This window comes from Rousettus aegyptiacus, unplaced genomic scaffold (assembly GCF_014176215.1).
Source record: "Rousettus aegyptiacus isolate mRouAeg1 unplaced genomic scaffold, mRouAeg1.p scaffold_m13_p_4, whole genome shotgun sequence".
Classification (NCBI taxonomy): domain Eukaryota; kingdom Metazoa; phylum Chordata; class Mammalia; order Chiroptera; family Pteropodidae; genus Rousettus; species Rousettus aegyptiacus.
The window spans coordinates 122,353,775-122,375,263 of record NW_023416307.1 but is presented as its reverse complement, the minus strand read 5'-3'; the positions used below and the strand labels follow the sequence as shown (position 1 = coordinate 122,375,263).

At 55.3% G+C, this 21,489-nt stretch overlaps 1 protein-coding gene across 1 annotated transcript in view; it reads left to right on the top strand.

Annotated features, from left to right (window-relative positions):
* Positions 1-21,489, top strand: part of PLXND1 (plexin D1) — a 48,505-nt gene that overhangs the window by 22,250 nt on the left and 4,766 nt on the right. Inside the window, exons 7-30 of the mRNA XM_016122067.2 lie at positions 170-278; positions 720-822; positions 5,104-5,208; positions 7,845-7,934; positions 8,143-8,236; positions 9,127-9,281; positions 10,104-10,255; positions 11,102-11,201; positions 11,297-11,436; positions 12,221-12,388; positions 12,471-12,561; positions 12,825-13,088; positions 13,176-13,325; positions 14,160-14,274; positions 15,899-16,006; positions 16,103-16,215; positions 17,033-17,137; positions 17,237-17,367; positions 17,689-17,887; positions 18,886-19,032; positions 19,194-19,350; positions 20,174-20,277; positions 20,359-20,422; positions 21,183-21,217. Of these exons, the coding sequence (XP_015977553.2) occupies positions 170-278; positions 720-822; positions 5,104-5,208; positions 7,845-7,934; positions 8,143-8,236; positions 9,127-9,281; positions 10,104-10,255; positions 11,102-11,201; positions 11,297-11,436; positions 12,221-12,388; positions 12,471-12,561; positions 12,825-13,088; positions 13,176-13,325; positions 14,160-14,274; positions 15,899-16,006; positions 16,103-16,215; positions 17,033-17,137; positions 17,237-17,367; positions 17,689-17,887; positions 18,886-19,032; positions 19,194-19,350; positions 20,174-20,277; positions 20,359-20,422; positions 21,183-21,217 (2,999 nt within the window). The remainder of the gene's footprint in view (positions 1-169; positions 279-719; positions 823-5,103; positions 5,209-7,844; positions 7,935-8,142; positions 8,237-9,126; positions 9,282-10,103; positions 10,256-11,101; positions 11,202-11,296; positions 11,437-12,220; positions 12,389-12,470; positions 12,562-12,824; positions 13,089-13,175; positions 13,326-14,159; positions 14,275-15,898; positions 16,007-16,102; positions 16,216-17,032; positions 17,138-17,236; positions 17,368-17,688; positions 17,888-18,885; positions 19,033-19,193; positions 19,351-20,173; positions 20,278-20,358; positions 20,423-21,182; positions 21,218-21,489) is intronic.

Here is a 21,489-nt window from a genome sequence, read left to right as displayed (position 1 = left end):
CCATCCACTGGGCTGGGGGGCAGCTGTCTGGGGGCCCTCAGATGCCCATCCCTGAAGGGATGTAATGGTGGGTCCCAGGCATGGGGGTCCTGGTATCACAGCCTCTGAAGTCAGTGGAGATCCCCTGCCCCCTTGTCCTTCTCTCCCTGGCTCCCCTGATCCATTCCAGACCACGTGACTGTGGAGATGTTTGTGAGGGTCAACGGGCGGAACATCGTCGGGGCCAATTTCACCATCTACGACTGCAGCCGCATTGGACAAGTGTACCCCCACACAGCGTGAGTGGGTTGGGGGACTTGCTTCTGGGTGGTAGGAGAAGGTCTTTGCTGTTGGGGACGCCTTTGGAAGAAAATTATAGTGTCCTAGAGGCAGACAGGACCCTCAGTTGTTTATTCACCAACTCATTTATTCAGGTAACAAATGCTTATCACCCAAGTGCCTAGCCTCTGGGCACCTAGTCTGGTAGGAGCAGAGAGAAGCACTTTGATTATACTTAATTTAGTCTCCTAAAGGTCCCACTTGCCTGTTTCTTCCTTGCATACCTCTTAGAGTGGGGAGCTCACTACCCTACAAAGTGCCCAACCCCGCCTGTCAGCTTTGATGGCGAGAAAGACCTTTTCACCTTGTGCTGGGATCTGCTTCCTAGATCGCAATTACTGGGGGCAGGGGTGAAGTGAGGGGTAGAGAGCTGGGTCTCTGAGGGGCTCCCTATCTTCCAGCTGTACCAGCTGCCTGTCGACACAGTGGCCCTGTTTTTGGTGCACCCAACAGCATGCCTGCGTCTCTAACCAGTCTCAGTGTGAGGCCTCACCAAATCCCACGGTAAGCCAGGTCTGGGGGATGCCCTTTGCCTCCACTATTTTACTACTTTATTTTTTACCTTTTATATGTTGAGAACATTTCCATGTCAGTAAATTTTCTTCTTTGGCACCAGATTTCACAGCTGTGCTGGGCTCGTCACATGACAGCACATATAACCAATCCCCGTTGTTGGACATATTACTTCCTGTTTCTCTTTTGCATTCTGATATAGCCAGGACACTGCATATCCTTGACTATTCCCTGGAAACCAGTTTTCAGAAATGGAATTTTGGGGTGAAAGGTGGCCAGATTTTTTTACACTTTTAGCTTAGCTGTCCTCCAGAAAGCCCAAACCAATTTGTACTTCCACCTGTAGTAGGAGGGCCCCTTTCTGCACATCATGCCAATACTGGCTAGGTTTTAATTTTATCTTCAGCATTTCAGCAACCCTAGGAAGTCAGGGAGTACCAGACTTGGGCCTTGAATCCAAGCCCTTCTGTCTTGGAGCCCATGTTCTTCCTGCTTCCCAAAATCAGGTGTGAGCTGAGAGGCCCCTGTCTCGGGCTCCCCGTTAGCACTGGGGACCCCAGGGCAGGGAATACCAGGCTCTCTCTGGGTGGAGAGGGTGTGCTAGCCCCAAGAACCACATGCTCCCAGGTCCTTTTGCTTATGCTAGTCCCTTGGGCTCCACAGAGTGATTCTGTACTGGCCCTCCCTGGCACTATGGGATGGCTGGATTTATCTGTTACACCAGGGTGGGGTGTGGTGGGAGAGTGGAGAACAGGAGGAAAAATACGAGCAGAAATGCCTTATACCTTGCCCCTGGTTATGTTCACTTGCAGGGTGGTCTCTCGTCTTTGCTCAAAGAGCCTCAAAGGCCATCCCAGCCTTGTACCAGGGATGACCAAACGGAATTCCTGAGACTTTGGGGTGGTAATGCCTGGCCAGATGGGATGGCTGGGCCAGGGATGGATGCCAGGGTTCTGAGACCTCAGCTCATCCCCTGTCAGACTTGGCTGCTGGGCCTTTTGTCTAGATTCAGGGGCCAGGGGCCAGGTGAGGTCCTGAGTTCCTGTCTGTGGCTCATCTGTCTAGGAAAGGGATGTTCCCATCCATTATCCAGACGGCACAACTGGGGTGGTCAGTATGACCCTGATGTCCTGGTTCCCAGCAGAAGGTCACTGGGGCTCCACCTTGGACACGCGTCTCAGGAAGCAGCCCCAGCCTCTTGGCACTGGGCTTAGAGAACTCATCAGGAATCCTTGAAGCCTTGTCTGCCCATGGCAGGTACCATGTCATGGTCTGCACCTGGAATCCTTTGGTCTCAGCCCCTCCTGCCTGAGCCTCAGAAGTGCTTTGAGGAAGGGGAGTCCAGCTAGAGCCATGCTTAACTCAAAGCAATGAGGCAATAATGTGGGTCTCTAGTACTGGGAGAGAGGCCCAGTGGAGGCTGTGTGGCCAAACCGTAAGCGAGGTCCTGAAGTTCTGTTCTGCGCAGGACACTGAGATTTCCAGTCAGCCGACCAGGGCTCCTGTTCTTGTGTGGGGTCCACACCTCCATCCAGCCCCTAGCTCAGGGCTATGTACACAGCAGGGACTCAGTGAATGTCAGCAGGAAGCATCTGTGCTGGCAGCATGCCTCCTGCACTCGAACCTAGAGGTGAGGCAGGGTGAGGGGGACCCAGCCTCAACATGGTGCGTTCAGCATTTATTGAGCACCTGTTGTATGCTTCGGTCTATACTAGGCACTGGCTAAGAACCTGGTTAGACATAGTTCTGCCCTCTCCATCATGAGCTAAGACCCGAGGTAGGGGTTGTGGCTGTATGATCCTGGGCAAGCTACCAAACTTCTCTGTGCCTGTTTGCCCATCCGTAAAATGGTACCTGTTTCAAAGGCTGTGGTAGGGATCTAGAATTAGACTTGTAAGGCACTGACTTGGTATTTGGTGCCTCATAGGTGCTTACTAAAAGTCTAGGTGGCACAGGGAGGACTTCTCTGAGGAGGGAGTCCTCATGCCAGGTTCTGACGTATGGGAGCTTACCAGCTTGGAGGTGTTTCTTTGGCTGTGTCCCCATAACCCACTCTCCCCCAGGTCTGTGGCTCTGTGGGTCAGGAGTTGGGGTGGGAGCACAGAGAGGGCCTGTCTTAGAGATTATGGTAATCCAGCAGGAGAAGAGGTATCCTCCTCTCTGGGCCTTTGGGAGGTTCTGAACCGATGCTTAATTTGTCATTTAATTGAGTGCCAGTTAGCTGTAGAAGCGCCGTGCCCACCCATTGCTGGTGGACCCCTCAGGAGCTGGGAGGAGGCGATGGTCTTGGGCTTAGCCAGGGTGTGGTCCTGGGGAATGCAGGGGCTAGGGCCTGAGTCTCGTGTCACTTCTCTGTTTCCTTGTGGGCCAAAGAGGAAGGAAATGGTGGCATAGAGGATGCTGAGAGCAAGGTTTCAGCTCTTCTGAGGAGAGGAAAAGAGCGAGGAAGATGGCCACATCCTCCACTTTAAGTTTTCCAAGGGCCGGCGTGGCCTCCCCAGTGGCGGCTTTCCCAAGGAGGTGTGCCCTTGGGCCTTAGAATCAGAGAGGGTTTGGCAGATGGGAGGGTGGGCTTTCTTGGTCGGGAGCCTAGGTGGACACCTCCATGAGGGTCGGCTTCATTAGGAGCCATTGGGGAGAGTGGTTAGGTAGGGATGTGGGGGCAGTTTAAGGGGCCTGTGGGGGAACGGAAAGGTAAAGAGGGAACAGGTTAGGTGAGTTCAGAGCCCCAGAGCCTGTCAGTACTCCACTGGATTGGGACACCAGTTCTTGACCCTTGAACTTGGTAGAGAACCTGGGAGAGTCTGTGAGGTAGAGAACCTGGGAGAGTCTGTGAGCTCCAACATGGGGACAGGTGAGGCCCTCTGTGAACTGGCACATGCTGGGCGCACATCCCAGTTTATTGTGGCTCCCGGCATTGCTGCCCCCGCATCTGTCCTGTCTCCTGAGCCTGCAAGCCATGTCCCGTGCCTGACTCCAGCAAAGGGAGAAGCTACTTGGCCTCTTTCTGATGACTTGGCTTGGGATGGGACAGGGAGGCCTCTATCCTTTGGTTACAAGTAGAGAAGCCCTAGTTCAAACTGGTCCCAACAGAATTAACTGGCTCATGTGAGTGTAAAGTCTGAGGGTTAGCATCGCCTTCAGGCACAGCTGGATCCAGGGGTTCCAACAGTGTGGTCAGGGACCTCCCCACCCCTCTAGGTAGGTCCCAAGCTCAAGCAGCCCCTCCCTCCTGTCAGCAAGATGGGCCCAGCCACTTCAGGCTGGCTCCTGGCAGCCCTAGGAAATAAGAGCTTCTCATTGGTTCTGCAGAAGTCTCATAGTTGAGTCTCATTGGCGGTACTGGGGTCACATACACTCCCTGAACCAATTGCTGAGGCCAGAGTAGCCTGGGACACCCACCCATCCCTGGGGCTAGGGAAGAGGGTCAGTCTTCCCAAACCACAGGCCTGGAGGTGGGGGAGGGTCCCCAAAGGCCAAACCAGACTTGGAGGCGGATGGTAGGGGCTGGAGGCTGGCAGCAGACATGGCGGCTGCCCCCGTGGAGGCTTAGCCAACCTTACAGGGAGGCACTAGAGGAGGGCAAAGGTGTGCCAGCACCTCAGCCTTGGTTCCACTCTGTACAATGGGTATCAACATCCAAGTGGCCATGGGTTATAAGGGTCAAGTGGAGTCAGGGGGCCCTCAAAGATGGTCCCACATCATTCCTTCTGGGGGGCCTCTTGTGGAGCTCTCCCTACCTTGACCCTCACCCCCAGCCCCTCCCGTCAGCCACCTGCCCACAGGTGGGGAGGATCTGGGGTACAGAGCCACTGGGTCTCCAGCCAACTATAAAGCAAAACTGGCAGCAGCCGCAAAACCTGATTGAAAATGTGGGTTCCATTCTCTGAAATTCTATGGCTTTTATTCATAAAACAGCACAGGACAGCAGCTCAGGGAGGAACAGTGACACAGGGACCTGAAAACCATCTCCTGCCTCCCAGCCTTGTGGAGTGATCAGCTCAGAAGGCCTCACCTGGGTCTGGCTGTGCCGGTAGACCCTCCTGCCTGAGGTCACTATGAAGATCAAATTAAATGGAGTGTGGGAGGCGCTGGCACATTGCCTCAGTGCTGGTGGCTCTTATGATTTTGTTAACTAGTGTTTTCTCACAGTGCCGCCTGACTGGCACCTCCCCAGAGAGGCAGGATTGTACAGGCAGACTGCGCTGGCCATGAAGCCTGTCCCTTCTGTAATGCCCCAGTCACCCCCACCTCCTTGTGTTTTGACTGCAGAGCCCTCAGGACTGCCCCCAGATCTTGCCCTCATCCCTGGCACCCATGCCCACAGCGGGCTCCCAGACCATCCCAGTGCATCTGGCCAATGCCGCCTTCTTCCAGGTAAGTGAAGGCCAGGCCCAGGTGGGGGCGGAGCAGAGGTCTGGGAGAGAGCAGTCCCGGGTGGGGCCTCCTGCTCTGGGCCCACCACCCATGCTTTGGTGAATTTGCTCTGCGTTTCCAGGTTCTGTTTGAGAAAGCCCTGCTCTGGTTGCATGGGGCTAGCAGAAGAAAGGAAAGTGGGTGGTGAGGGCCAGGCCAAGGGGACAGCAGGCCACCAGCAGCCTAAGGGAAACCCTGGTCAGGATCCATTGGGTATTAGTATGCTTTTGCCAGGACCCCCAGACTCCCCTACCCTTGAAGCTCCCTTGGCAGAGTTGAGCCCCAGCTTGTGGTGGATATTGCCCATTTCGTACCCCACCCTGCCCTGACCCCAGGCTGAACTGCAACCCTGGACATGTCTCCCTAGTTGTGGCTGCCATGTTTCCCCTGGAGAATGGCCAGAGAACCTCTTTGCTGCCCTATGCCCCATTATCTACATGGAGGAAATGAGACCCAGAAAGATGAAGTCGGTGTCTCTAGGTGACACATCAGGCTAGACTTGCACCCTAGCCCTGGACTCCCAATCGAGTGCTCTTCCCTGCAGCCAGCCTTTCCTTCCCCCACTGCCCATCTGTGCTGGGGGAGGGGATGCCCCCCTTTCTGGGTCCCTCTTGGAGGAGCATCCTGGGTGGGAAGTGTTGATGAGTCCTGGAAGCATGCCAGCCACCCCCTTCCTCAGTTTCTGGGGACTTGCCATCTGTCGCTTCCACAAGGAAGCCGAGGCCTGTCGTCACACAGGGGGCCACATGCCAGGCATCTGGGATGTGTTGGGCAGCCACATGATCAGACTAGAGCTCTATGAGGGGCAGGTGGGGTTCTGCCCTTGACCCTCAAGCTCCATCCTGCAGTGGTTGGGGCCTAGTCTCTTGGAGCCTCTAGGACTCTGGGCCTGAGTGGAAGGAGGGCAGCCCTGCTCCCCTGGGCTGCAGGAACCTGGCATGGGGAGGCCCAAGCCCTGCTTTGGGGTCCTGGCTACTGCTTTCCAGCTGTGTAATTAGGTGCATGTGCCTACCCTCACTGAGCCTTAGTGATCCTGGCCCTCCTGTTCCCAGGCCTGCTTCCAGAACACCGAGTGTGGGAGTGGGCAGAGCCCCCTGCCAGGGCTGTGCAGTAGCTCTGTTTGCTGAGCCTCTACCCTGGGGACTCCCAGGACAGGCTGGATCTGCTATTCCCAAGGTGGCTGAGGCCTGAGCTCAGGGACTCAGAGGACAAACCCACCTCCCAGCTCAGCATGGCAGGGGATAAATGAGCTTTCAGCCCCGTCAGCAGCCAATTTCCTGTGTTAGCTACAGAATGAAGGGGAAAAGAGGGCAGGATGGGGGGAGATTGCTGACCTGCTTTCTCCTTAGGGTGTCTCATCTACCAGTGACAGGTACATAAACAGGAAGTCCTTCCCTGTGGCTGGCCTCACACTCATGAAACCCAAGTTTGTTCATTGAGCAAATATCTACTGATGCTACATCCCAGAAGCCCCATGCTGGGCTGAGAACAAGTTGAAACTTGGGAATTGGGCCCCGTTTATACACTCAACAAACATTTATTGAGTAACCTCATGTGTACTGATAACAGCCAGTATATATTAGGTACCCACAGTAGGCAACCCATTAAAGATACATGATTTCCAGTTTTCTCAGCAAGCCTGCAGAGTAGGGAAGACTGTTTTTATTGCAAAGTTTAGAAAACCAGAAAACCAAGACTCGGAGAGGAGGGTTCACCTGTGCAGAATTGCACAGCTAGGAAGTGGCCGTGATGGGATTTGAACCCGACCCGAGCCTGTGAAGTAGAGTCTGAGCTCTTTCACTTGCCATCTGCTGCCCCTGGAGGTGTCAGAGGGCCAAGTCCCCAGCCCTAACTCTCCCCAGTGGGTCAGGGGACAGGTAGACACAGAGCCTGAGCAGTGGGACAAACGTAGTCTTTGACATACAGGGTAGGGGTTAAGCTTTAGGAGCTTAATAGAGCCCTCAGCACATACTCAAGTTTTTGTCACTGAATAAGTGAATGATCAGATGAGGGGTACCTCCCTGATCTAAGGGGTATCTGGGAAGGCTTGGAATGTGGGATATTTGAGTTGGGTTTTGAAGGCTATGCGCAGTTTTGGTGGGTGAGAACAGACAAAATTTTCAGGTGGAAGAACACACTTGGTCAAAGGCCTGAGGGCAGGATAGTCTGCTTTGTCTGAGAACATTCTGGTCTGGCTGGGGCACGGTCCTTGTGGGCAGAGGTGGCAGGTGTTAATGTTCAAATAGCAGGTGAAGTCTCGCTGGGATGAATCTTGAATGTTGGTCATGCTAAAGAGCTACCCCTTTATGAGCAGAGTAAAAGGCCCTAGTTTAGGCCATTAGGGGATGTTGGAGGGGCCCTTAGTGGCATGGAGAGTGCAAAGGCAAAGTTCTTGGTGTTTATATGCTCTTTGCCTCCTCCAAGCATTGGACATGGAGGCAAGGAAGGGCATTCTGGAGGAAGGTACAGCCCAGGCAGAGGCCTGATAGTAGGACCAACCTCGCTCTTCAGGGCAGCAGTCCATGATGTCCTAATGGAGTTGGAGGGCAATGGGCGCTGACCCGACTCTCCCCGCCCCACCCACTTGTTTTCCACAGAGTGCAGCTCTAGAATGTAGTTTTGGGCAGGAGGAGATCTTTGAGGCTGTGTGGGTGAATGAATCAACTGTACGCTGCAACCAAGTGGTGGTGAGTGGTGTGGCTCCAGTGGGGGGCAGAGGAAGGCTTGCACAATTCCAGATGCTGCACTGCCTTCTTCTCATCTTACTCTCTTCCTCCTTTTGGTCCCCCCCCCCCCATTCCCACTAGCCCTGCTCTCATCTCCATGACGTCCCCTCCCCGAACAGAGACCTGGACACCATCCATACCCTTCATGCTGTCTCCCGTCCTTTTGCAGTTGCACACGACCCAGAAGAGCCAGCTGTTTCCACTCAGCCTCCAGCTAAAGGGGCGGCCAGCCCGATTCCTGGATAGCCCTGACCCCATGACAGGTCAGAGCCCTCATCTACCCACATGGGCACAGGGGACTCAGCCACAATGGGTGTGCTCAGCCTTGGGGGTCTGATTCCAGTGCTCACCACCTAGTCACAGATGTCCCACCTCACCATTCCTTAACACAGACTCTCAGATCCCAGCCCTGCCAGTCAGTACCCGGTCACTTGGTACTTGTCCCCATGTGAAATGAGGGCACAAGCCCTTTTGCAGAGGACTTGGTAAGAATTTGCTGAGATGATGCACACAAAGCCTTACAAGGGTATCTGGGGCACAGTTGGCACCCCCAAATGGTGGTTGATGTCCTCACTCTTATATGTTTGAATCAATTCTCCAAAGGCCTCTCTGTTCATGGGGAGTCTCAGACATCCCTAGTGGACACAGGGCTCCCCACATCCTTGCCATGAAGGCCCTAGAAACAGCCTGCACACGGGGGCTGTGGAGAATCCTCTCTGCATGCCTCCTGGGATCACTCCAAGGGTCTATGGCCCATAATACTCAGTGGTTTCCCAGCATCCCAAAGCTCCGCTGTGAGGTAGAGACCCACTCAGGCCTGGGTGTGGATACCGGCCCTGCCACTCACAGGCTGTGTGACCTTGGGTATTATCACTCTACCTCTCTTGAGTCTCATCTCTTATCTGTCAAACAGGGCTAATAAATAGCTCTCATCTGATAGAATCATGGTGAGGATGAAATGATATTGAGGCTCTGGCTGCACTGTGCTTAGCACAGGCCCCGGGGCATTTAGAGGAAGTACTAAAAACCTCACAGGCTCCTGACCCTCAGAACCAGGACCTGCCTCTGGGTGGGACACCACAGTGAGAAGCCGAGTGTGGAGGGGAGAGCAGTAATGAGGGGCTGACCCATGCTTCTTCCCTGTCTTTCTCAGTGGAGGTCTATAACTGCGCCATGGGCAGCCTTGACTGTTCCCAGTGCCTGGGCCGGGAGGACCTAGGCCACCTGTGTGTGTGGAGTGATGGCTGCCGTCTTCGGGGTCCCCTGCAGCCCCTGCCTGGCACCTGCCCTGCCCCTGAGATTCGGGCGGTAAGCACATCCCCCCTTGGGAGCCTGTTGCACCCACATGCCCGCATGTGCACCTGCACAGTGCCCCACATGGGCTCATGGACCCACAGCATATTTGCTTGCACACAGCTGGACATGCTGATTACCTATTGAATACGAGTTTGGTACCCAGCCCCTGCTCACCGCAAGAGACATAGCAGTGAACAGAAGAAAGTGGCTGCCCTCATGGAACTAGTGCTTTAGTTGGGGAGGGACAATAACGAGTAAAGAAATAATTTATATATGGAAGGTGGTAAATACCGTGGAGCAAAATAGCAGGACAGGGGTGTTGGGAGTCACGTGGAGGAGATGCTGGCTGAGTGTGTCTAGTTTTATAGTGAGGGCAGGGGAACCTCACTGAGATGGTGATAATTGAGGCTGCCAATTATTCCTAAGCCTTTGTTTAATTAAGAAAAATGTCTCAGAGAAAGGTCCCGATTGACTTAGCCTGGCTCAGGGGCCTTCCCAGGCCTAGTCAGCTCTGGCTGGGATGCAGGATTGTGTGGTCAGATGTGACCACTGGGAGTGGACCTTGGTATCCTCAGGAGACCTCCCACCCCACTAAGTAGCATTAACTTTGTCCACACAGTCTGTGTCCTCAGACCCCAGTGGGCTCGGTAACACACACGCACATCCTCACTGGCAACCCCAGTGACCTGGCGAGGGACTGGTAGTCACAGCGTTCTCAGAACCTCCCCTACGTGGCGGGTCCACACAGCTCTGCCACCCCTGGGTGCCTGTGAGAGTGGTGGGGAAGGCTGCCAGCACACCAGCCCTGGAAACCTCTCTCTGGTCACCTGGCAGATTGAGCCTCTGAGTGGCCCCTTGGACGGTGGGACACTACTGACCATCCGTGGCAGGAACCTGGGCCGGAGGCTCAGCGACGTGGTCTATGGCGTGTGGATTGGCAGTGTGGCCTGTGAGCCACTGGCTGACAGATACACGGTGTCGGAGGAGTAAGTAGTGGGCAGTCCCTGGGGCTGTTTGACCTCTAGACCCCACCCTACCTGACAGTGCCAACAGCATCTCTGCCCTCCCTTCTCCCCTTGGCTGTCCTTCCTTCCTCAGCAAGGCATCCTTCGGTTGCCCAGAAGTAGCTCACGCCCAGGTCTCCTGGACTTTGCGCAAGTTTTCCCACTGCATGTGGTGCCAGTTTTCTGCTCGGCACACCACTCCTTACCCTTCAAGCGCCCACTCCTCTGGGAGGCCCCCCCGTGTTTCCCTAGACCAGCCCAACTTCCACTGAAGACTTGCTCTGATGAAAAGATGTGCGTTTGAGAAAGTATGGGGGCTGCCGGTGAGGTGCAAAGATCTGGGTCTGTAGCCGTGGGGCCTGGTCCAGACAGCCTCTAGCAAACATTCAAGAGCAGGGAATGAATGAATTGGGTTTCCTTTTGGGAGCCCATAAGTCAGGCTTGCAGATAAGGCTACCAGCCCAGCAAACATTCTCATGGTCAGAAAACTTCCAAGTGTCCTAAATGGCCATCTTGTTCAAGATCTTGTCTTATAATTGCAGAATTGTGAGAAAGTTGTAGGGTAGGGGGTGGTCCCTGGGAAGAGCCGGGGTGACACTTGGGGAACTCAGTGGTTGTTTCCAGCTGATAGGGAAGTGAGTGGGTAATGCCCTCAGGCATGCGCCAGCCAAATGCCAGCTGTGGCTGTGAGTGGGAGGGGTGGGTGGCTGAGTGCAAAGATGAGTTGTTCACACACCCTGGTGTACAGTGAGGGGCATTGTTCAAGGGAGAAATTGGGCGGTGCCTAGATCTGCTGGCTGCTCTCCTGACCACAGCTGCCTCCCACAGGATTGTGTGTGCCACAGGGCCAGCCGCTGGGGCATTCTCGGACGTGGTGACGGTGAATGTCTCCAAGGAGGGCAAGTCACGGGAGCGCTTCTCCTATGTGGTAAGGGGGACCGCAGCCTGCTATCTTGCCCTCCCCATCCGGCACACACCCAGGGGCTGACCCGAAGCCTGACCAACCTGCCTTCCACCCCACAGATGCCCCTGGTCTACTCCCTGGAGCCTGCCATGGGCCCCAAGGCAGGGGGCACCAGGATCACCATCCACGGGAGCGATCTCCACGTGGGCTCTGAGCTCCAGGTCCTGCTGAATGACACGGAGCCCTGCACAGAGCTTGTGTAAGCCCCTTGGCCCCGACCACCCCCTCCAGCCCATAAAAGCCATGGGGCTAGGGGGCTGGAAAGGTAGGGTGATATCCTGGCACCAAGCATCACCCCTTGGCCAGGCCCCCTCCCTTCTTTGAGCCTCAGTTTCCTCATCTGGTAAGAATAGTTCCAGTGAGTTGTGGGAAGTACTCTGTGCCCAGCATATAGTAGGTGCTCCATAAGTGGTAGCTACAGAAAATGATGATGATCTTACACACTCTGAGATCCTCAATTCCTGGTGAATTAGCTGTCTTTATTACATACTTTGTACCAAGCTCCGTTGATGAACACTGCTGGGGACAGCAAGATGAGCCCAACACAGCCTCAGCCCTCAGGGGAAGGCAGACACTTACACAGGAAGTAGGAATATCTTATGGGGTTGGGATTGAGAGTAAAGTCCAGGCTTTCAGGACCATAGGGGCAGGGCTCTCACCAGGGGCAGGAATCAGGAGGGGAGCTCTGGGACGGCTTAGTGGAAGAAGTAGGACTGGAGAATTGGAAGTACAGGCAGGGTCAGAGGAGAAGGGATGGTATTCCAGGTGGGGAGGACAGCGTGAATGAAGTGGGGCAGTGGGAATATGGACGGACATATTTGTATACAAGGGGACAGAAGACCAGGTTGGGGCCAACTGAAAAACCCTTAAACCCAGGTCAAGTGCACAGGCCTGTGCCCCTGGGTGGTGGGGCGGGGGCGTCAGGCAAGGGCAAGCAGTGGGAGGCAGGGGCCCTGCTGACGGCGCCCGCTGCCCTCCCACAGGCGCACAGACACCAGCATCGCCTGCACTGTTCCTGGGGGCACGCTGCCAGCCCCCGTGCCCGTGTGCGTGCGCTTCGAGCGCCGGGGCTGCGTGCGCGGCAACCTCACCTTCTGGTACATGCGGAACCCAGTCATCATGGCCATCAGTCCCCGCCGCAGCCCTGTCAGGTAAAACCCAGACCCTGGCCCCGCCGGGCCGCCCTCACTCCCTGGGCTGCAGGCGGGCTGATGGGGCTTGCTGTCTCTACAGCGGCGGCAGGACCATCACAGTGGCTGGCGAGCGTTTCCACATGGTGCAGAATGTGTCCATGGCTGTGCACCACATCGGCCGGCAGCCTACGGTGAGGGGACAGGGGCCTGAGGTGGGCGGGAGAGGTAGGGGTGACCAGTATCCCCAACTGACCATGCCTCACTTGGCTGCATTCTCCTATCTCTGTCTCTCCTTATCTCTTTGCCTCCGTCTCCCCATGTCTTGTTTCTTCGTCTCTCTTCCTGTCTCCATCTCTTCCTCTCTGTCTATCTCAGTCTCAATCTCTCCCCATTTCTCCATGTCCATCTGCCTGTCCCCTGTTTCCAAACTTGGCCTGTGGCCCTCTCCCACCAGCTCTGCAAGGTTCTCAACTCCACCCTTATCACTTGCCCATCTCCCGGGGCCCTGAGCAATGCATCGGCACCAGTGGACTTCTTCATTAACGGTCGGGCCTATGCCGACGAGCTGGCAGTGGCCGAGGAACTGCTGGACCCCGAGGAGGCACAGCGGGGCAGCAGGTTCCGCCTGGACTACCTCCCCGACCCACAGTTCTCCACAGCCAAGAGGGAGAAGTGGATCAAGCACCACCCTGGAGAGCCCCTCACCCTAGTCATTCATGTAAGTGCCAGTGGGTGCCAGGTAGGGGGAGTAAGTGGGCCAGGCTCAGCCATGGACCTCAACATTCACCCCCCTCCTCTCCCACAGAAGGAGCAGGACAGCCTGGGGCTCGAGAGCCATGAGTACCGGGTCAAGATAGGCCAAGTGGCCTGCGACATCCAGATCGTCTCAGAGAGAGTCATTCATTGCTCAGTCAATGAGTCTCTGGGCACAGCTGAGGGGCAGCTACCTATCACAGTGAGTAGACAGGGCACTGGAGGCATGAGTGGACCTGGCTCCTCGACCCCTCTGCTTGAGCACCTGCCCCTTGCCCCAGTACATTGGAGCTGAGCATTTTCATGCTCAGTAGCTTAGGCAAGCAGAGTTTTTACATCCCCACTTGACAGAAAAGGAGACCGAGGGTCAAGAACTTAGTGACCCGTTCAAGGTCAGTGATCAGCCCCAGGTAGGCTTGATGGGGCTGGACTCTGAGAGGCCAGAAGGAGTTGTCCCTGGTGCACCACCCAGAGCCTGGGCTTCCGGTCACCACACAGAGTCACAGAGGGGAGGGAAGCAGGAGTGGAGGGAAAGCCCAGAAAGTGGGAACTTTTCTGCACTGTACCTGCTTGTATGCCTCTGGGAATGGGGAGCTCATTTCCTCACAGGCAGCACTTGCCACCCCAGGACAGCTCTGACTGGGAAAGCTCCCTTTGACCTGTACCCCAGTTCTACTTCTGCCCTTCGAATCCTGAAATACCACCTGCTCCCCTGGTCCTACGACAGCCCTACAAATACTTGGCAACAGAAGCCAGGCCCTGTGAACTGCCCTACCTCTGGCTTCTCCCAGGCTGTGATAATAGCCACACACCCCTGTGCCAGGCCAGGACTAAGGGCATGACAAGCAAGCATCATCTCAGTTAACCCTCACACTATCCCTAGGAGGTGGGTGTGGTTATTATCTGTGTTGCACTTGGGGCATCTGAGTCTCAGAGAGGTTAGGTGATTTTTTTCCAGTCCACAAAGCTAGTGAGGAAAAGAGCCAAGGCATAAGTCCAAAAAAGCTACAACCACCCTCCCCTGACCTTTGTGCAGATCCAGGTAGGGAACTTCAACCAGACCATTGCCACGCTACAGCTGGGGGGCAGTGAGACCGCCATCATTGTGTCCATCGTCATCTGCAGCGTCTTGCTGCTGCTCTCCGTAGTTGGTAAGGAACCCCGCTCTCATGACACCTTGGAGGGCAGACCTGCCCCACCTTGCCCCAGCCCCTCTGAAGCTGGGCAGAGAAAGCATAATGGGCTGGGGCACAGCTTGAACAAAGGCTTGGGAGTAGGAACAGGCTCCGCACCCAGAGGTGGGGTGAGAGGTGTGCCCGGCTACAGCACAAATGGATAAAAGACGGTAGATGTTGGGAGGATGCGCTTGGCTCAGCCCGTGGTCTCAGGTGCCAGGTAGAGGAATTAGGATCTCATTCTCCTGTCAATAGGGAGCTACTGCAGGTATGTGAGAGAGGGTTGCTCAGGGAAGTTAACCGAGGCTATTCTACTATTAAAATAATGGTTATAAACGTAATATAGTCAGTGTAGCAGAGAAAGTGGAACCTTCAGACACTGTTGGTGGGGTTGGAAAATGGTGCTGCCACTGGAAAACACTTTGGCAGTTTCTTAGAACATTAGAGAGTCATCATGTGACCCAGCAACTCCACTCCTGGGTGTCTACCGAGAGACGTGAAAACATGTCCACACACGCCTTGTGCATGAAAATTCATAGCACTGTTTCTAACAGCCAAAAAGTGGAAATAATCCAATGCCCACCAACTGATGAATAAACAAAACATGGTATGTACATACAGTGGAGTATTATTCAGCCATGAAAAGGAATGAAGTACTGATTCATGCTCTATCGTGGATGAATCTTGACAATGTGATGCTGAAGGAAAGAAGCCAGTCACAAAAGACTGCATTTATATGAGATATCCAGAATAAGTAAATCCTTGAGACAGAAAGCAGATTACCAGTTGCCAGAGGCTGGAGACGCGGTGTGAGGAGTGACTGCTGGTGGTTAGGGGTCATCTTGAGGCAGTCACAGCATTCTACAAGTACATAGTGGTGATGGATGCACAGCCCTGTGAAGATACTGAGAGTCATCGACTTGTATACTTCAAATGGATGGATTATATGGAATGTGCATTATATCTCAACAAAGCTGTTTTTAATAAATAGTGTAGAAAATTTCAGGGAAAACTGGATGAAGCCGAAAGGAAAAATCCTTTCATTAACACCCTGTATATGTTGGTATATTTCCTGCCAGTCTCCTTTCTTAAAATTTTATATAATATGTAGAATATATACAAACATATACAAAAATGTAAAATATCTCCATATTATATGTTCTCTTCCCCCACCCCAGAAAGAGATTATAATATAATACTGCTTTGTAAGCTGCTTTTAAGCGTTTAATTCACGAGTAACACCTAGTCATTGTAGAAAGAATTGAAAATGCTAAAAAAAAAACAGAAAAGGTGAATCACCCATAATTCTCTCACCTAGGGAAAGCCACTGTTTACCACTATTTTACACACACATATCCATACACACTTCATTTCATAAGAATGGGACATTGAGCTTTATTTCACTGGCTGTTCCCCAAGCCCTGTGCCCTGCAGGAAGGGAGGACCGAGGGCCACCTTTCCATACCCTGCTCAGAGAAGGTGGGGCTGAGGCCAGCAGGCAGGACCTTTCCCTCCAGGCCCAGGCCCTGCTTACAGCAGGTGCCAACAAATACTGTCCAGAGGGCTTTCAAGGCCTGACCCCCCTCTCCGCTGCGTGCAGCCCTGTTTGTCTTCTGCACTAAGAGCCGCCGTGCCGAGCGCTACTGGCAGAAGACCCTGCTACAGATGGAGGAGATGGAATCTCAGATCCGAGAGGAAATCCGTAAAGGTAGTGTGGGTGGGGACTGTGCAGGACTGTGGGCCTTGGCTTTCCCAACTTGAGGGTGGGTTTGAGATCCACTCACTGCCACCTGCCTGTCGCCAGGCTTTGCCGAGCTGCAGACGGACATGACGGATCTGACTAAGGAGCTGAATCGCAGCCAGGGCATCCCTTTCCTGGAGTACAAGCACTTTGTGACCCGCACCTTCTTCCCTAAGGTCAGCCTGTGCCCTCACCAGCCACTGCAGGGGCTCCTGGGCCTCTCTCTAGGCCGTGACACTCGAGAGGGCACGTTTATGCATATGGGCTAGAACGGTGTGGGCCCCTTAAGCAGTAGTGCAAAACTGCACACCCACCCACAGGGCCTGTCAGGGGAGGGGGCCCAGTTTCTCCTCCCACTTTCCTTCTCTACTCACTTGATGTTTAACTGTCCATACAGAAGCCAGCTGCCAGCCCCCCTAGGGTGCTGGGCCTGTATCGCCCCTCACTGAGGGAACCTTAGAGGCGGCCTACACGCTCCCAGGCCCCACACACCCTGCCGGCCTCTCTCATCTCTAGGCCCCTTCCCAGCCAGATTTCTCTTGCTCCCCATGTCCCCTCTTCCTGCCCACCGGACTCTGCCCCATCCCTTCCATGCCTCTGTGACAGGGGCTGCTGCCCTGTCCCCACCTCTTGGCCTCTCCAGAGCATTTGTGCCAGTAGCCAGTGCCTTCCTCTTGCCCTGTCCACACTGTTCTCCATGCAGCAGCCAAACAAGCCCATGCCATTATTCCACACTGAGCTGCTTTTGCTTCCTTGTAAGCCTCATGCCCTCTTACATGTCCTCATCTTGGCTCTGCTGGTTCCACTGCTCCTTTTCCTCCAGAAAGCCCTCTGGGACACCCCTCCTCGCTCCTCCGGAATTCTATGGCTCCCTGGGCATGCCCCACGGCCTCTTCTTCCTTTATAAGGTGTCCCTTTGCCTTTGTCGAGCAGCCCTTGCATGCCAGTCTGGCCTTGCAAGCCGCACTGAGATGCTGGGGTCTGCCTCCACAGTGTTCCTCCCTCTATGAAGAACGCTATATACTGCCCTCCCAGACCCTTAATTCACAGGGGAGCTCCCTGGTGCAGGAGACCCACCCACTGCTGGGAGAGTGGAAGGTGAGTACCCCCAACTCCCCAAGTGCTGACTCCTATACCAGGCAGAGGCATCGGACCCCTGAACTCCTGTGGACACCCCATCGTGAATTACTTTCACAGATTCCTGAGAGCTGCCGGCCTAACATGGAAGAAGGGATCAGTCTGTTCTCCTCGCTGCTCAACAACAAGCACTTCCTCATCGTCTTCGTGCACGCACTAGAGCAGCAGAAGGACTTTGCAGTGCGTGACAGGTCAGACTGCGAGGCTCTGGGGGCAGGGCGGGGGCCTGTCTGAGGCCACGCCACTTAATGTCCTGGGTTGGCCTGGACAGACCCTAGGCTAGGGCAGTTTGCAAATCATCCTGTCCTCTGGGCAGCAGGCTGGCCCCCAGGATCAGGCCCTGGGTCCTGGAGGTCCTGAGACAACAACCCCCATTCCTCCCCTTCCTGGGCCTGGAATCCACCCGCACAGGCTCACCAGTGATGAGGTGGCCCCGGAGCCCCCACCGTGTGGTCTCCAGATCCCAGGGCCATGAGGGATAGCCAGAGCTGATGCCCCATGCCCACACACAGGTGCAGTCTGGCCTCCCTGCTGACCATCGCGCTCCATAGCAAGCTCGAGTACTACACGAGCATCATGAAAGAGCTGCTGGTAGACCTCATCGACGCCTCGGCCGCCAAGAACCCTAAGCTCATGCTGCGGCGCACAGAGTCCGTGGTCGAGAAGATGCTCACCAACTGGATGTCCATCTGCATGTACAGCTGTCTGCGGGTGAGGCGGGTGTAATGGTGCAGCATCCACCACCTGCGAGCCTTCTCGCAATAGATCGGACTTCGTTTTATCCTCTCACCAGCTCTTCCCAGAGGGTTATCACGTCCTTTGTGCAGATGTGGCGAGAGGGACTCAGAGGAGGGTGGGGACGGGCTTCTTGGGAAGGCTCAGAGCCAGCTCGGGAAGAATGGAGGCAGTATCAGGGGCTTTGTTCCAGAAGAGTGTTTTCTTAGTCATCGAACTCTCCAAAAAATGGGGCATCACTTGCTTCCACCTCCTAGAACTAGAGAAGTGGATCAGGAATAAGAGTTGGCATGCTGCCTTTTTAATCTTTGCCAAATCTGCCTAACACTATTATATACTTAATTTTTTCCTTAAGCCAGCTTACTGTTTTTACCTAAGTATCCAACATCAATGGAGCGCCTGAGTCACTCACTATAAAATCACCATGAAAATCAGCTCATGGCTATAGATGGCAACAGTCCTTTGTTGGCCATGTGCACTTCGTGAAAGGGAGATTGGTGAGGGGAGGGGTGTCTGAGGCCCCAGTCAAGACTCTCCATCTGAACTCACCTTGTAAGGCTTAGCAGAGTCAAAGGCTTTGGAGTCAGCTGATCCAGGGTTCGAGTCCAACTTTGCCATTTCCCTGCTGGGCGACCCTCAGCTGGTGGCTTGCCCTTTCTGAACTTCGGCAGTACCTTGGAAAGGTTCCTGGGATGCTGAAATGAATGAAGGTGCCCACCCACAGCTGGGGGTGTTCCACCTTACAGAGTCCATGGAGACACCTGGAGGGCTAGGGGGACATGGGATGGCACGAGATCCAAAAGGGAGGTTAGTAAGCAGGTACCCGTGGAGGGACTGGTGAGACGGGGTAGCAGTCCACATGGTGGCCACAGCACGGCCAGAGCTTGGGGGCTGAAGTGTGGGCATGCAGGGAGGTGGTGGGGCCTGGGCTGGGCGGGCTGGGCCTCAGCCCCGACAGCCTGTGTCCACCCCAGGAGACGGTCGGGGAGCCGTTCTTCCTGCTCCTGTGCGCCATCAAGCAGCAGATCAACAAGGGCTCCATCGATGCCATCACAGGCAAGGCGCGCTACACGCTCAACGAGGAGTGGCTCCTGCGGGAGAACATCGAGGCCAAGCCCCGGGTGAGCCTGGCGGGGCAACGGCAGCAGGGCAGCAAGGAGGGACCGTCTCCCGGGCTGGCTGGGTGAGGGGTCCAGAATGCCGGGCGGCTCCGCTGTTGCCCCACCTGGGCCCAGGGCGGTAATGGTGGGGACTTGCTGACCCCTCCCCCCCTCTCGTGCAGAACCTGAACGTGTCCTTCCAGGGCTGTGGCATGGACTCGCTGAGCGTGCGGGCCATGGACACCGACACGCTGACACAGGTGAAGGAGAAGATCCTGGAGGCCTTCTGCAAGAATGTGCCCTACTCCCAGTGGCCTCGCGCCGAGGACGTCGACCTCGGTGGGCAGGGGCGGGGAGGCACAGCTTGGCGCTGGGCTGCTTCGGCGGGAGCCAGCCCCTGCCTGGTCATGTACTCCTTTCACAAAATTAACATGCATTAATTTCGGCACTGGGAACATGAAGATGGTGAGATAAGGTGCCCATCAGCAAGGAGCCCTTTTTCTGGTGGGAGACAGGTCCTACAGTGTGAGCAAGCTACAGGCAACAGCAAAACGTGTTCAGGAAAGGCTTTTCCAAGGAGATATGAGAGTGAGTTTTGAAGGATGCATAGGAATCATGGTTTGGCCAAGAAGATGGGGCCATTCGTTCTATGATTACAGGCCTTTCCTGAGCACTTGGTCTGTGCCCGGGCCCCTGGCCGTGATGGTGACCAGGCAGGCGCAGTGACAGTTCAGAACAGGGATCTTTGGGTGGCTCTCCAGGCCTGGCATGCAGGAGACAGGGTGGGCTGAGAGAAGGCGTTCAGTTACCCAGAAACTGGAAGGACACTTGGGCTTTACCCTGAGGACAGTGGGGAGCCATGGAAGGTGTGTGACCCCTTCATAGGTGGTGCCTTTTCTTATTTAATCAGCAGAAGTAACAGTAACAGCCCTGAGGAGGAGGACACCTCCAGAGCTCATGTTCTGTACCCACTACCGCAGCAGCCGGTTCCGCAGTTTTCTCCCCTTCCCCACTTACAGATGGGGAAGTAGAGGCTCAGAGGCATGGCGTGCCCCAGGTTCCTCAGAGAGAGCAAGTGGCCTCACCCCATGTGGCCGGGCTAGTGCTGCCCCCTCGGGCTGGCTCTTTACCCCTGGCCCTGACACCCTCTCCCCATCTCCAGAGTGGTTCGCCTCAAGCACACAGAGCTACATCCTCCGAGACCTGGATGACACCTCGGTGGTGGAGGACGGCCGCAAGAAGCTCAACACTCTGGCCCACTACAAGGTGGGGTCCCCAGTCCCAGCCAGCCCCCACTCCCAGCCCATCCAGCCTGGTCTCTGACCCCGGCCTCTCCCCTCCTGTCAGATCCCTGAAGGTGCCTCCCTGGCCATGAGCCTCACAGACAAGAAGGACAACACACTGGGCCGAGGTAGTGCCGGTGGACGTGGGGAGGGTGTCTATAGCCCCTTCTGAGCAGTCCTAGTGGGGAAACAAGGCGAGGTTGAGCTGGGCTATGGCCTCTTTGATGGGGGTAGGGGCTGCCCCAGGCCCTCTGCCCTAGTACTGCTTGGGCAGGGCCTATGGCCAGGCCTCCTCCAGGCTGATTTCCTTCAGGCAGCCAGAGAAAGGCCCCAGGAGGGTAGGATGTTGTTCCCATAGGTCTGGGCAGCTGCCAGGCCAGAGGGGGAACGCTGGCATGCCCATCTGGGCTGTGGGCTATGTCTCTGCCTCAAGACCTACCATCGACATTCTCAGATGCCCTGAACCTGGCTGCCTAGCTGCCAGGCCTGGAGTCGGAGGCTCCTCTGGGTCTCAGGGCCTCCTCCTGAGGCCAGGAGCAAGATCTCAGGTCTCTCCCAGCAGCTTACGAGGACTGGGTTGGCGGGAGCTCTGGCCTCGGGGGTGGAATGAATGAGGGCTGCCACGCCTGGGGTCTGTCCCACTCCACATGCGACTGTGTCTCTGCTTCTCTCCCCATCTCTCTCCTATCACTCTCTTAGTGCCTCTACCTTTGTCTCATCCTCTGCATATTTTTCTGGATCTCATCTCTTTCTTTGCATTTTTCTCTTTGTCTCTGTCTCATTCTCTCCATGTGTCTCTTTGGAACTCTCCATTTTTCTTGGTTTCTCTCCATTTCTGTTTCCTCACTCTCTCTTGTTTATTTATTGTGTGTGTGTTTCCTCTCGCAGTGAAAGACTTGGACACAGAGAAGTATTTCCATTTGGTGAGTGCCCGGCCTCCAGCTCTCAGGCCTCCCGCCCCTCACTGGGCGTGGATTTGGCTTCCTGCCACCCTTGGCCTCTGGGGAGAGTGCTCTGGGCCCTGGGAAAGGATGGGGGTGGGGGAGCAGGGATGAGTCCCAGAATCAGCAGCAAGCCTGGTCATTTGTACACACAAAGTGTATGCAGACCAAGTGCCTGTGGGCAAAGAACGAGACCTTCCCTGGGACAGCCCAGGATGGTGCCGGGTGCTGGTACTGACCACCACCCCGGCTGC